Source organism: Crocuta crocuta, unplaced genomic scaffold (assembly GCF_008692635.1).
Source record: "Crocuta crocuta isolate KB4526 unplaced genomic scaffold, BGI_CrCroc_1.0 scaffold77, whole genome shotgun sequence".
In the NCBI taxonomy this organism is placed as follows: Eukaryota; Metazoa; Chordata; class Mammalia; order Carnivora; family Hyaenidae; genus Crocuta; species Crocuta crocuta.
Window position 1 is genome coordinate 570,523 of NW_027532172.1, and position 13,802 is coordinate 584,324.

Here is a 13,802-nt window from a genome sequence, read left to right on the forward strand (position 1 = left end):
AGAAGCACAAGCGCTTAAATGCTGGGCCACACTACGCACCCAAAACTTCAGTGTCAATAATCTCTGACGTTAACGAGGGCTCTGGAAAAGCTTCCTAAAGGCACACACCCACGAGATGGAACTTTTAAAATGTACGGCTGCCACCGAAGCTACACTGCTTATGGGAGCTTAACAAGGAGATAACAGTTCTCTGGGGAAAAAAATACAACTATTGAAACAAAATCTCAATGACAGCATTCTCTTCCCAGAGCACGATTCAGCCCCGTAACATAGGAATGCCTCTCCTCACAGAGACCCCAGCACCAGTCTGAATAAGGCAGCGAGGTTTCCTCGCACCACTGACACGGCTGGAGGAGTGACCGGCCAAGATCTTGGCATGTCTATCCTGGCTGATGAGGCCTGGGCGAAGCTCGATTCAGCCGCGACATTCCCCGGCTACTTACAAACCACACGCCCGGGTGTGACAAGGGAATAAATTATACAGGCGGTGAAGGAGAATGACATTGGCGGAGCAGCAGGAGTGGATCTGACCCTGGTCTGGCAGCAGCCTGCTGCTGTCACCAGCTCTTTCGATACTGCCAAGAGCGGCTGGGTCAATCCCGGCCTGACATTTATCAAGCAAAACCCCAAAAGGGAAATCTAAATATCGCCTCTTTTCTGACGTTCTGACAGCCTCCGAATCAAATCCTCAGCGTTGCCCACCGTGTGATTCCGAACCACTCGAGTGGAAAGTCAACTAACTTCTGGGTTAAAAAATGTGTGAACCAAAGATCCTTTTTAGAAATGAGCTTTATTCTCAATGCTACTTCGTTCCTCAAGTCTGCAGATTTACTTAGTGACTTTTTTTTTCTCCCGTCAGGTTTACCTATAAATCAGGATTGCAAAAACCACAACGAACAAATCAAACACGGGCAGGAGCTGGGTGCCGGCCGCCGGCATTGCGTCTTGGCGCCAGAAGACCCGCCTTGCAATGAAGCTTCCGTGCAAGATGCTCAAGTTCCTTGAGTGACGCTCACTGCTTTTCAACCTTGAAATCACTCACTTGAAAAGCAGACCCGGAATTCCAAACTTTGAGAACTAGGTCTCAGTACCCCCGCGTTAAGTCACTCTCCTTCTGAAAATGATACAATGGATGGCCCCAAAAGTGACTTTAACAGAGGGCCGCGAGGCAAGGCAAAGTTTCTCCTAACACTCACATCTGCCTCTGTCAACTATGCTGTAGCTCTCTTCCACAGGAATCGGTAATACTTCACCCTTAAAGTCCTGGGAATGACCTCAGCGACACTGGGTGGCCAAACAGAGCCCATCGAGACAGGGAAGGAACTTGGACATGGGCCCAGCAACAATGAACTTGCTTGTTATTCGTAAATACGGTCCAATAAAGAGGCTGCATCAAACTCAAAAGCCAACCTTTCTGTTTCAGATCCCTGGATAAAGAGGATTTCTTCAAAACTTGTGTAACCGGAACCAAAAAAAGACGGCTATTAAAAACTAAACGAAGGAATATCCAGAAATGGGTTTCTAGCAGAAGCTTGGAAGAAGAGGAATTCCGATCTAAAAAACAACCTAGCCATGTTCTTTTATCTGTGGGGAATGCAACGTTACCACATTCCCCTTCCGTAAACCCTCCTCAAACTCCTGAAGTAGTCAGCATTTCAAGGCAGAGACCACAGTGAAAAGATCTTTGAAAAGAAAACAAGGATGGGGCTGGGAAGTCGTGCGCAGCCTGGCGAACATTTTTTCCACCCACCACGAGCTTGGGCTTTCTGGGAAGGTCGTTGGTTTTCCAGGCAAAACCATTCTCGAAGTTGTCAGGAGCAGAGGAAGGGAGACTCAGCATCCGGGAAGGCGGTTCCTGGTTCCTGGTCACCGGGAAGGCGTAGATCTGGGGCTCAGGAGCCGAACAGCCTGGAAAAGTCAGAGGGCAGAAATGTCCATGAAGATGGGAACGAAAGCTATGGCTCTGAAAACCCTTCTAGAAAAATGTTTATGTTGCTATTATTAAGATTACTTTGTATCATTTACGGTTTTAGAAGTAATTTTTCTGTTATGCAGTGTGAATACACTTAGCACTACCAAACAGTACATTTAAAAAAAAAAAAAAAGCTACTTAACAAAGTATCTACTTCATCAGAATCCTTAGCCCATTCTCTGTTACTTCAAGTCAGTGATGACTTTCATAAATTGAAAAAAAAAAAAAGATGTTAACACTGTTCCCGTAAAGAAAATCTAGAATAGGAAAGGCTTGAAAACTGTATAAATGTCCATGAAGTTGAGAATGAGTATGTAAGTTATGACACAGCTTTATATGGTGGGGGGTGGTTGCCTGGGTGGCTCAGTCCGTTAAGAGTCCAACTTTTGGTTTTGGCTCAGGTCATGACCTCAAGGTTCCTGAGTCCCAGCACTGCGTCAGGCTCTGTGCTGACACTGCAGAGCCTGCTTGGGGTCCTCTCTCTCCCTCTCTCTCTGCCCCTTCCCTGCTTTCATGTGCGTGCACACATATGCTCTCTCTCTCTCGCTCTGAAAATAAACTTAAAACACACACACACACACACACACACACGGGAACTCTGTTACCTTTACAACATTTCTATAAATCCAAATTCTTATCAAAATAAAAAGTGTTTTTGAAAAAAAGGGCAGTAGAAGGTGCAGGAACAATGGATTAATACATGCAAAAGAATGAATCGGGATCCCTACCTCACACCATCCACAAACATTAACTCAAAGTGGATCACAGACCTAACTATTAAAATTAAAATTAAAATTAAGGGGCGCCTGGGTGGCTCAGTCAGTTGAGCATCCAACTTCAGCTCAGGTCATGATCTCACCGTTTGTGGGTTCGAGCCCCGCATCGGGCTCTGTGCTGACAGCTAGCTCAGAGCCTGGAGCCTGCTTCTGGTTCTGTGTGTCCCCCTCTCTCTGGCCCTCCCCTGCTCACGCTCTCTCTCAAAAAAAATAAATAAATAAAACATTAAAGAATTTTTGTAAATAATAAAATTAAAATTAAAATTATGAAACTCTTAAAAAAAAAAAACCTTAGGCCTACGGGTGCCTGGGTAGCTCAGTTGGTTGAGCGTCTGACTCTTGGTTTTGGCTCAGGTCGTGATCTCGTTGTTCGTGAGTTCAAGCCCTGCATTGGGCTTTATGCTGACAGCATGGAGCTGCTTAGGTTTCTCTCTCTCCCTCTCTCACTCTCTCCCTCCCCTCCTCACGTGCTCTCTCTCTCAAAATAAATAGAAAGAAAGAGAGAGAGAGAGAGAGAGAGAAAGAGAGAAAGAGAGAAAGAGAGAAAGGAAGGAAGGAAGGAAGGAAGGAAGGAAGGAAGGGGGGAAGGAAGGAAGGAAACAAACTTAGGCTTAAATCNAGAGAAAGAAAGGAAGGAAGGAAGGAAGGAAGGAAGGAAGGAAGGAAGGAAGGAAGGAAACAAACTTAGGCTTAAATCTCCATGACCTTGGGCCCGGCAGTGATTTCTTAGCTATTACACGAAAAACACAAGTGACAGTAGGAGAAATAGACTGGAGTCTACCAAATTTAAAAATTTTTGTGCTTCAAAGGACACCACCAAGAAATGGAAAAGATAACCCCCAGAATGGGAGAAAATACTTGCAAATCATGTATCTGATATGGTACTGGAATCCAAACTATAAAAAGAACTCTTCCAACTCAGTAATAACCTAACTAAAAAATGGACAAAGGATCTACATGGACATTTTTCCAAAGAAGGCATACAAATGTCCAACAAGCGCATGAACAGGTACTCAATGTCATTCACCATTGGGGAAATGCAAATCGACCTTCCCATCCCCTAGAATGGCCATAATCAAAAAGACCGACAATCACAAGCGTTGGCAAGGACGTGGGGAAACTAGACCCATCATCTGCTCCTGGTTGGGAAGGCAAACTGCTGCAGCGACTTTAAAAAATAGTCTGGCGGAAGCTCAAAAGGATAAATATAGAGTGACCATATGACCCAGCAATTTCACTCCTGGGTCTACACCAGAGAGCACCGAAACCTTGTACACAAATGTTTGTTTCAGCGATGTTCGTAACAGCCGCAAAATGGAAACAGCCCAGATATCCATCAGCGGACGGGCAGATAAACAAGCCGAGGCACAGCCATACAATGGGCGATTCTTCGGCCGCAGAAAGGAATGCAGTGTTGACACACGTCACAACGTGGCTCAACCTACAGGCCATCACGCTGAGTGAAAGAAGCCAGGCACAGAAGGGGCCACGCACTGTCACGATTCTGCGCATGTGAAATATCCGCAACAGGCAGATCCATAAAGACAGAAAGCTGGAGGGAGGGAAGAACAGGCAGGAAGTGCTTCATGGGTGCGAGGCTTCCCTTCCCTTCGGGGGTGATGAAAATGCTCTACACTTAGATCGGTTCACAACCCCTGTGTATATACAACAAAATACTGAATTGTGAAGACCAACTTGCACTTTTCTTTTTAACTTATTCACCCTTTTCCGTGGTTTGACACCCTCTTCTTCTCCTGATCTTCCTCTCCCCAGTATTTTATTATGAAGATTTCAGCGCAGAGTAGGCTTAAAAGAACAGTTCAGTGCGCACGCGCACACACACAGCACCTCCAGTCTGCAATTAACACTTGCCGTACAGGGGGCACCTATCCATCTGTCTACTTTATCTGTGACGTGTTCCAACGTTAAGTTGCAGTTGGCAATATGGATGACCCCTAAACCTTCAGGCATGTTTCTCTCTGTATTTCAAGCTTCTTGTGCCTTTTTAAAGTTTCCAAAGTAGCTCAGCTCAAGCAGTGCAGTAGTGGGTCCAGGGATGATGAACCATCCCCCTCAGGGCCTGTTAACTCCTCAGGGATCAGACCACGGTCACCTCTGGGCACAGTCACCTTCTGTGGAGTAGATCCAACTCCCTGCCTGGAAGCGTTCTCCCCTTAGACGTCAGGCATTTATTCAACGTTTACCGCGTACAAACCACAACTGAGGCCAGAGTGTGCATGTAAGTGACATCCAGCCTTCTTTGCTTTCATAACACTCCCCCGCGTAGAGAGAAACTTCTAGCACGTCCTCAGTGAGGCTGCCCTAACAGTCATACGGGCGTCCTTCGAATTACCTGACTCTTCCCCGTTCTCGGACATTTAGGTGATTTCCAGTTTCTTTTCTTTTCTTTTTTTTTTTTTTGCAGCAAAAGTATAATAGCTTTTATTATTTACAAAGCCTTCGTTACTTTTAACACATCTAAGGCCTGACTTTATTTGAGGGAGAGCAACCACATGAACAGGGGAGGGGAGAGAGGGAGGGAGAGAGAGAGAGAATCTTAAGTGGGAAAGGGGCAGAGAGGGGGAGAGGGAGAGAGACAGAGAATATTAAGCAGGCTCCCAGCTCAGCACAGAGCCTGACATGGGGATTGATCCCATGACCTGGGGATTGATCCCATGACCTGGGGATGGCGACCGGAGCTGAGGTCATTTCCGGTTTTTTAATATCCTGGGAAAGCCGGTCACTGCTTCCCCGACAGAGCCCTTTCTGAAGAGGATCGTCCCTCACTCGTGGCCCCAACCGAGAGAGCTGGCCTAGGTCAGGGGTCCGCACACTCCTTGTGCAGGAAGTCACACCTTAAGTAGTTTGGGCTTTGCAGGCCAGGCAGTTTCCATCACAAAGCTTCAAGCACTTCACTATAACCAAAAGCAGTCACAGAAATGGGTGTGGGTCGTGACAATAAAACATCAGAAAACCCAGGAAATAGGTATGGCCCAAGGGCCGTGGTTGGCTGATTCAACCTAACTGATTCTGCTGGAATCAGGATAACTCCAATCTAGGTGGACCTGGGTGACACCTAGCTAGGTCAGTCAGGCTCTGCTCCCAGGAAGCAAAATCAGGACACCAGGCTACTGACTGAGCTACCCTTGGGCTGAGCTGGAACGTCAACAGAGCCTGAGGCTACCATCTTAGTCCCAGGCCAGCAGATGAGCAGTAAAGGAAGCTATTTGGGCTGGGTGAGAGGATGATGGAAGCCGCTGGACAGAAAAGAACAAAATGATAAAAACACATGCGTTCTTCCCTGCCCCAGGACCTTTGCACATGCTGCTTCCAGGGCTACCGTGCCTCTCTTCAGCTCTGCTGATGGTAAGTCCGCCTCTCATTCTTTAGGTTTGGATTTAAACAGCACTTCTCAGAGGCTCCTCCCGACCATTTCCCAAACTGAGAGCCTCCCATTTGCCTCATGAGTTTTTCCTATTTGTTTTCTGTCCCTGTCCCATCTGCTATACTGTGTGCATTCACTGAGGGCAAGGACTATGGCTGTGTTGGTCTCAGCTATAAGCCCAAGGCACAGCCCATGCTGGATAGTTGTGAATGAATGAATGAATGAATGGGTGGGAACGTGGAAAGATCAAGGCTAGAGCACCCCCAACACTGTTCTACCTCCTGTGAATCTGAGTTATGCTTCCCACACTCTTCTGCAAATTCCCTGATCTCTTCACAAGCCCTCTTTGGACCTGGACAGGCCTCAACCAAGCTCCTAAAAAAAGGCCTTCTCTGGGCATACATCACGGTCCTCACTCCGGGCTCTGAAACACTTTTCAGTGGCACAGTGAGACCCCCCCTGCCCCGCATCTCCTAAGTCCTGGAATCATCTCAACAGCCACTGCGCTGGCACAAGGTGCCCCCAACAACCCTAAATTCAACATCTCAATTACTCAGGACAGTCGACTTCTCCTTTTCTCCTTCTTGAGGGTGATGTAAGGGATCAGCATGGACAAGAACACCAGAAATCTCTCCTACTATTTTTCCCCTGGGTCTGTTTACTAGGAGTCTCACAGTTTATTAATAGCAGCATCAAAATCAAGGCCCCGCTGCCGGAAGCAAAACCGATCCGATTAGATTTGTTAAGCCTAATGAGGCAATGAAAAATGGGCATGGAAACCGAAAAGGGTCTGAAACACACTGCTGGCTTCCAGCAGGGGAGGACACAGGGCCCAGCAGCACACCAGCCACAAACCACACTTTCCACCTCGGCAGACGCCAAGTAGACGCAAGAGGGGACAGGGCCACGGCTCGAGGGAAGGGACCTCTCGGCAGCCTTCGCCGAGGCACCAGGAACAGCCAGGGCTTGGAGAACACCATGTTCCAATCAAAGCTCCGGCCTCGAACACAGCGACACGGTTGAACCTTTGTAGACCCACGTTTCCTCTCCAGCCCGGAGAGGTCTTCTTTTGAAAGCAGAAAGCGTGAGGCAAAAGTGCCGACCACAGAGGCAAAGGATGACCGTCGGGTGGGTCAATGAGGAGAGCGGCACTGAGGATGACAATGAAGGGGACAGGCAGGCTGGACTCACACGATCATGCAGAACATCATGAAGACATTCCACAGGGCGATGAAGATCCGGAAGTATCTGAGGCTCAGCAGGAACTCCCGGATGTTGTCACCTGGAAAGTCAGAAAAGCATTCTTGCGGGCGCTGCTCACATGTCTGCTGTCAGGGTGCAGTGTGTTCTGCAGTTTCCACCCGCCCCCACCCCACTGCCTCACGTTCCAGGGGCAGCATGGCTTTCCCTGTGGGTCGCCTCCGCTCCCCCGCTTCCCATTCGGGCAGTGGCTGTCACTGACCAACCCCTGAGAGCTCCTAGCCTCCATCCTCTGATTGGCTCAGGGAGGAACATGTGACCCAAGGCTACCCAATGAGAGTCAGTCCTGGGACTTTTATCCCAACTACTGGGAAAGAGGCATTTGCTTTCTGTCCCCCTTTCTGGGCGAGGAAGTTGTCAGCCCAGCCCTTTGGGTCAGGGGTTGGCAAAAACCCCTCCCGCCTGTTTCTATGTGGCCCATAAGCCAACAATATCTTTGATACCTTTTAACGGTTAAAGAAAAATCAACAGAATATTTTGTGAGACACAAAAACTGAATAAAATTCACATTTCAGGGTCTATAAAGTTAATCAAAATGCACCCACGCCCCCTCATTTATATATAGGCAAACCCTGCAGACCACCACAATAAAGCAAGTCAAATGATTTTTTTTGGTTTCCCAGTGTATATATAACTTATGTTTATACTACACTATAGTTTATTAGGTATGCAGCACCATTACATCTAAAAAATAATGTAAATACATTAATTTTAAAAATACCACTGGGATGCGGAGGCTCAGTAGGTTAAGCATCCATCTGGCTCCTGGTTTCGGCTCATGTCATGATCTCACAGTTCGGGAGTTTGACCCCCCACATCAGGCTCCATGCTGACAGTGTGGAGTCGGCTTGGGATCCTCTCTCTTTGCCCCATCCCTTCTCTCTCTCTCTCTCAAAATAAATAAACTTTAAAAACATACATAATGCTGGGGTGCCTGGGTGGCTCAATCAGTTAAGCGTCCAACTCTGCATTTCAGCTCCAGTCATGATCTCAGGATCCGGAGATCAAGCCCCACATCGGGCCCCACGTGGAGCATGGAACCTACTTAGGCTTCTCTGTCTCCCAGGAACCTGGGTGGCTCAGTCGGTTAAGTGGCCGACTTCAGCTCAGGTCATGATCTCACAGTCTGTAAGTTCAAGCCCCGTGTTGGGATCTGTGCTGATAGCTCGGAGCCTGGAGCCAGCTTAGGCTCCTGTGTTTCCCCCTCTCTGCCCCTGCCCTGCTCGCACTGTTTCTCCTCTCTCTCTCAAAAATAAACACACATTAAAAATTTAAAAAAAAAAAAAAGTTTCTCCTCCCTTTACCCCTCCCCAGTGAGCGCACGTGCACTTTCTCTCAAAAAAAATATTGCTAACAAATGCTAACCATCATCTGAACTTTCAGCAAGTCATAATCACAGACCACTGAGCACCATAACAAATTTAACAATGAAAAAGTTTGAAAAATTGCTAGAATTACCAAAATATGCCAGACACACAAAGTGGGCAAATGCTGTTGGGAAAATAGTGCCAACAGCCCTGCCCACTCAGGGTTGCCACACACTTTCAGTTTGCAAAAAAACACCATTATCTGCAAAGCACAATGCAACAAGGTATGTCTGTATTTGCCATGGCTGCTTTCAAGGAACTGATGGGGCGCCTGGGTGGCTTAGTCGGTTAAGCGTCCGACTTTCGCTTAGGTCATGATGTCACGGTTCGTGGGTTCGAGCCCCGTGTCAGGCTCTGTGCTGACTGCCAGCTCAGAGCCTGGAGCCTGTTTCAGAGTCTGTGACTCCCTCTCTCTGACCCTCCCCTGCTCACGCTGTCTCTCTCTCTCTCTTAGAAATAAAACATTAAAAAAAATTAAAAAAATAAAAAGGAACGGAGCTGAGATGTGGCACCAGGGAAGGTGTGACCCACGGGGGCGCCTGGGGGCTCAGTCCACGTAGGACTCTTGGTTTCAGCTCAGGTCAGGGTCTCCCAGTGTGTGAGTACAACACAGAGCCTGCTTGGGATTCTGTCTCCCTCTCCCTCTGCTACCCCCCACCCCTGCACATGCGCACACACTCTCTCCCTCTCAAAGTAAGTAAATGAACACTAAGAAGAAAGAGAGAGAGAGAATACGTGACCCACAAAGCCTAAAATGTTTAGATCTGACCTTTTACAGAAAAATGCGCCAAGCCCTGGTCTAGGGCCACCTTCGTAAAAACAACCGACTCAGAAGGACAACAAGATTGCACGCAGAGCGGCCAGGAAGAGCCCTGAATCCACGTGTGCCTGAGAACAGTCTGTCCTCGGAGGGGTTCAATTTGCCTTAACCACTCTGGGCTGGGTTTTCAGTGTCTGCAGCTGAAAAAGCCACTAATTCAGGCACGTAGAAGGGGAGTTCTGCTTTGATGATGACTCACTCTAGCCCTTGAAGCCACCGAATGGAACCCAGTCCGAGAGGAAACAATCCAGTACGATAAGACTCCAGAGATGTGGGTTCCAGAACCTTCCTTCAGGGTTTTTAAGTCAATCACCCTCCCTCACGAATCCTCCAGAATGAAAAATGAGCGGGTCCATGTCGGGTAACCTGCAAGGGCGCTACCCAAGATGTCACCTACAGACCGGGGACTGTCTACTGAGTACAAGGGAATACCAGGCAAGGAGCTCAGAAACACACACAGCCACTCGACACAACAGCCACTGGGCATCGCTGTCCCATCCAAGCACCAGATGAGCACACGGTCTTGCTGAACACAGTTTAGAGGAGTCCGGTGTCATTCACCCCATGGGATATCACGTGCAGCTCAGCCTGGATGGCCCATGTCAAACACGGGGCCATCCTCAGGATGGCTGAGAGGCGCCGCGTGGCAAGGCCCTTCTGCAAGCCCAGCATTGCAAAAACAGGCTCTGCTGCCTTCGCCGCGTGCTAACAGAAGGCCACTTCTTCCGGGCAGCAGCAGCCAAGTGCCGGGGATACAGGGAGAAGCGAGACAGGTATCCCTGCCCTAAGGAGCTCACACGGAAGACAGATACCAAACAAGTAATCACACACCTGATTAGTCACCATGACAAGTGCCACAGGAGCACAGGATGAGGGCCCCAACCTAGCCCATGCTGGGAGGTGGGCGTGAGAAGCGTCAAGGAAGTGCCTAAGCTCCGACCTTAAACATGGGCAGGAGTTTACTGCCCTTCCACACAAGTGACCTGGGTAAGTCCCTGGCATATATGTGCCCCGGTTTCCTCCTGGGTAAATGGGGGAGATGGGCTCTCAACACACGCGGCCACGTCGGTATCGGGGGTCGGCCAGGCACAGGGAGAGGGGCATTCTCTGCAGTGTCAGCAGCAAGCACAAGACTATTGGCTGGAAGGAGACGTGCACAGAGCCCCTGATCACAGGGAAGCCACTGTTGTGACTGTCCTTGTCACAGACCCTCTCACCACCACCAAGCCCTTCTACTCTCCTACCCACCCCACCTCTGATCTAGATCTGTAGACCACAGTGCCAGGAGTTGGTATAGTACCTTCCACAGGGTGGGTAAGCAATATATACGGCTGCTGAATGAATGGATGAATGGATGTATGAACAAAAGAGTGAATGGATGGATAGACTAGTGACGGAGGGTACCACCTGTGGGATCTGAAAAACCCAGGTTCCGATCAGGAGGCTGTCACTTGACCACAAGCAAGTCAAGCCACAAGGCTGAACCTCAGTTTCCTCATCTGTAAAATGGGAAAATGCCCTTTACCTTTCAGGGATGGAGGTGGAGGGAAATACCCATAGGAAGTACCTAACGAGGCAGCCACCACCAGGTGGGCCCCCAATAAAAGCGAGCGGCCAGACTGCCATCAAAGTCACTGCCCCTCAGGGTTCCTATCTTCCGTAAGCAACACTCCATTGTGGCGCCCACCACCTTGGCTGCAACGCCACCCCTTCAAAGGGCCTTCCCTCCACACACCCCAGCTGAAGTAGCAACTCCGTCACTAGCCTCACCTGACGTCACCTCCATCACGGCTCGTGCCTTGTTTCGGCACTGCTTGCCCCACCCCAGAGGAGACAACTCACAAGACAGGAATCACATCTGTCTTGTTCCCTGCTGTGTCCCCAGCACAGTGGCTGACATGTGGCTGGTGCTCAGTAACGCTCGGTGAATAAATGTACGGACATAGTAGTCATGTGCACGTCTCATGTCTCAAAGAGTCCCATGGATAAATTCAGCAAAAGTGTCCATTCTAGCGCCTCCAGAGGCCAGGCGGGTGAGATGATATAAAGATGAGGGCTTGGGGGCACCTGGGTGGCTCAGTCAGTTAAGCGTCTGACTTCGGCTCAGGTTTGTGAGTTCGAGCCCCACATCAGGCTCTGTGCTGACAGCTCAGAGCCTGGAGCCTCCTTCAGATTCTGTGTCTCCCTCGCTCTCTGTCCCTCCCATGCTCATGCTCTGTCTTTCTCTCTCAAGAATAAATAAAAACGTTAAAAAAAAATTTTTTTTAAATGAGGGGGTTGGGGCTGGGATGAGGGAGAGGCAACAGGCCCTGCCTGAACGGGGTCCTGTTTTTACTCAACTTCACCCAACAGGTGCTAAGAGATTGCTTGAACCCTGAGCTGTAGGATATTCAGATTTTTCTTGAAGATTTTTCTTGAAAATTCAGACAACTGGATTTTTATGTGACATCTGATTTATCTGAAAGCTAATGTTGGCATCTGATTCAAAAAAAATTAAAAAGAAACACCAGATCTGCAGTACTCTGAAAGCAATAGCTACTCGTGAGGCTGTTCGTTCGTTCTTCATTCGTTCATTCATTCATTCATTCATTCATTTTGCAGGAAGACTGGCACCAAAAGGGCACAGAAATGGGCCCAAACAAGCTGGAGGAGGTGTGAGGGGCAAATATTAGCCACATAATATCATACATAAAGGAAAATTCTAACTGTATGAAGTTATGTGAGTTCTGACCTTTGCGGGGAGGCTCAGCAGGATAAAGAGGGCGGATAGGTGAGCAGAAGGAACAGCACATCCTCAGGCTTCTCTCTCTCTCTCTCACATACACACACACACACACACACTTAAAAAGAAAACTGAGTTAGGGCTTGGTAAGAACAAACTGTCCTCTCCGAAATGGACCAGTTTCCGAGTCCAGAAAGGAGGCCTTACCTGTGCTGGGCTCCCTCGACTCCTCCCCAAAGCCCTGCGTGTCCTTCTTTTTCCTACAAAGAGGAACAAACAGTGTCCACTTTCGGCGCTACACAAAGGCCACTCAGTCCCCTGGCCCTGACCCCCAGCTCAGAGGGCCTCGGACACCCAGTTTCAGCTCTAGCCCTGCGGCGGACTTGCTGTGTGACCTCGGGTGGTTCAACGCCCCTTTCTGGGCCACCACCTACCCGGCAATCACAGCAAGACCTGCAGCCACGAAGGTGGAGAGGTTAGTCTGTGGGTACAGAAGGCTAAGAGCTTTTGGGGGGGCGGCCCGGAGGCTCTCCAGGATGCAAGTGAGATCCCCGGGAAACGAAGAGTCTCGATTTCAAGTCACTGTGGAGCGGAGGGTCACCCAAGGACAGACCAGGATGGAGGCGTGGCCAGAGGGCTGGCTGGGCCTTGGGGGCGTGGCCTACGACTGGGGGCGGGCTCACGCTGCCGGGGGCGGGCCTACGGGTCCCCTGGGTGGAGCCGCGATCCAAAGCGGCCTACTCACAGCTTAAAGTTGAGCACCGCCCCGGCGTTCATCAGCAGCGTCCTGCGAAGGGAGAATGAGGTTACCTAGGCCTCCCCCTGTCCCTCTTATCCTTCCTACCCCAGCCTCCGGCCCCCCTAATTACCCGAACAGCAGGATGTCCCCGATCATCGTTACAGCCGAAGCGTCCGTCAGGACCGGAAGCGGAAGCCTCGAAGAGGGAGGGGACAGGAGCACAAGCCGACTAATCTGGAAGCCGCGCAGGCGAGGGCTGGTCCAATCGAAGACCAAGACATGCAGGGTCCCGCCCCCTGCAGGCCTGGCCCCTTTAGGAAAGAACAGGCGCCCCTTTTCTCCGGGAGGCCCCGAGAGTATTGAAGAAAGGGCGGGGCGATGGTGTGACGTCATCTGGGGGCGGGGTCATCTCGGCAGTATCAGGTTACGCACTGGAGGCGTGCCGCGCTGGAGAATTAACCGCAGTAGCTTTAGCTTCTGGGCTGGGGTCTCCGATGCGACTTCTGGAGAAACCGGGCCTCCTGACCACTGAGATGCACAGAGAAATGGGCCCTGATGCAGTGGGCTATCTAGGCACGGATGCCTGGGGCGGGGGTGGTTCCTCCTGGGCCCAGTGGAAGTCGGGGATCCCCACTAGGCTGGCGCTACGGGGGGCGGAGGTCCCAACTGAACTGTCCCTTCGTAGAACAGGGATCCCCGTGAGGAATGGAGATCATGACTTACAGAGCCCCATAGAGAACTAGGGTCATGACAGTTCCACA

At 49.9% G+C, this 13,802-nt stretch overlaps 1 protein-coding gene across 2 annotated transcripts; it reads right to left on the reverse strand.

Annotated features, from left to right (window-relative positions):
- Positions 1-771: 771 nt before the first annotated feature.
- SMIM7 (small integral membrane protein 7) lies at positions 772-13,367 on the reverse strand. 2 transcript variants are annotated; one of them, XM_077777288.1, is made up of 5 exons: positions 13,172-13,362; positions 13,048-13,089; positions 12,510-12,562; positions 7,325-7,415; positions 772-1,908 (listed from the first exon to the last, which is right to left on the reverse strand). In XM_077777288.1, the coding sequence occupies exons 1-5, from the start codon at positions 13,195-13,197 to the stop codon at positions 1,893-1,895; spliced, it is 228 nt and encodes a 75-aa protein (XP_077633414.1). In that variant the 5' UTR covers positions 13,198-13,362; the 3' UTR covers positions 772-1,892. The 2 variants fall into 2 exon arrangements, with proteins under 2 accessions (XP_077633414.1, XP_077633413.1); XM_077777287.1 differs by lacking the exon at positions 7,325-7,415 and having other exon boundaries at positions 13,172-13,367.
- Between the last annotated feature and the right edge of the window lie 435 nt (positions 13,368-13,802).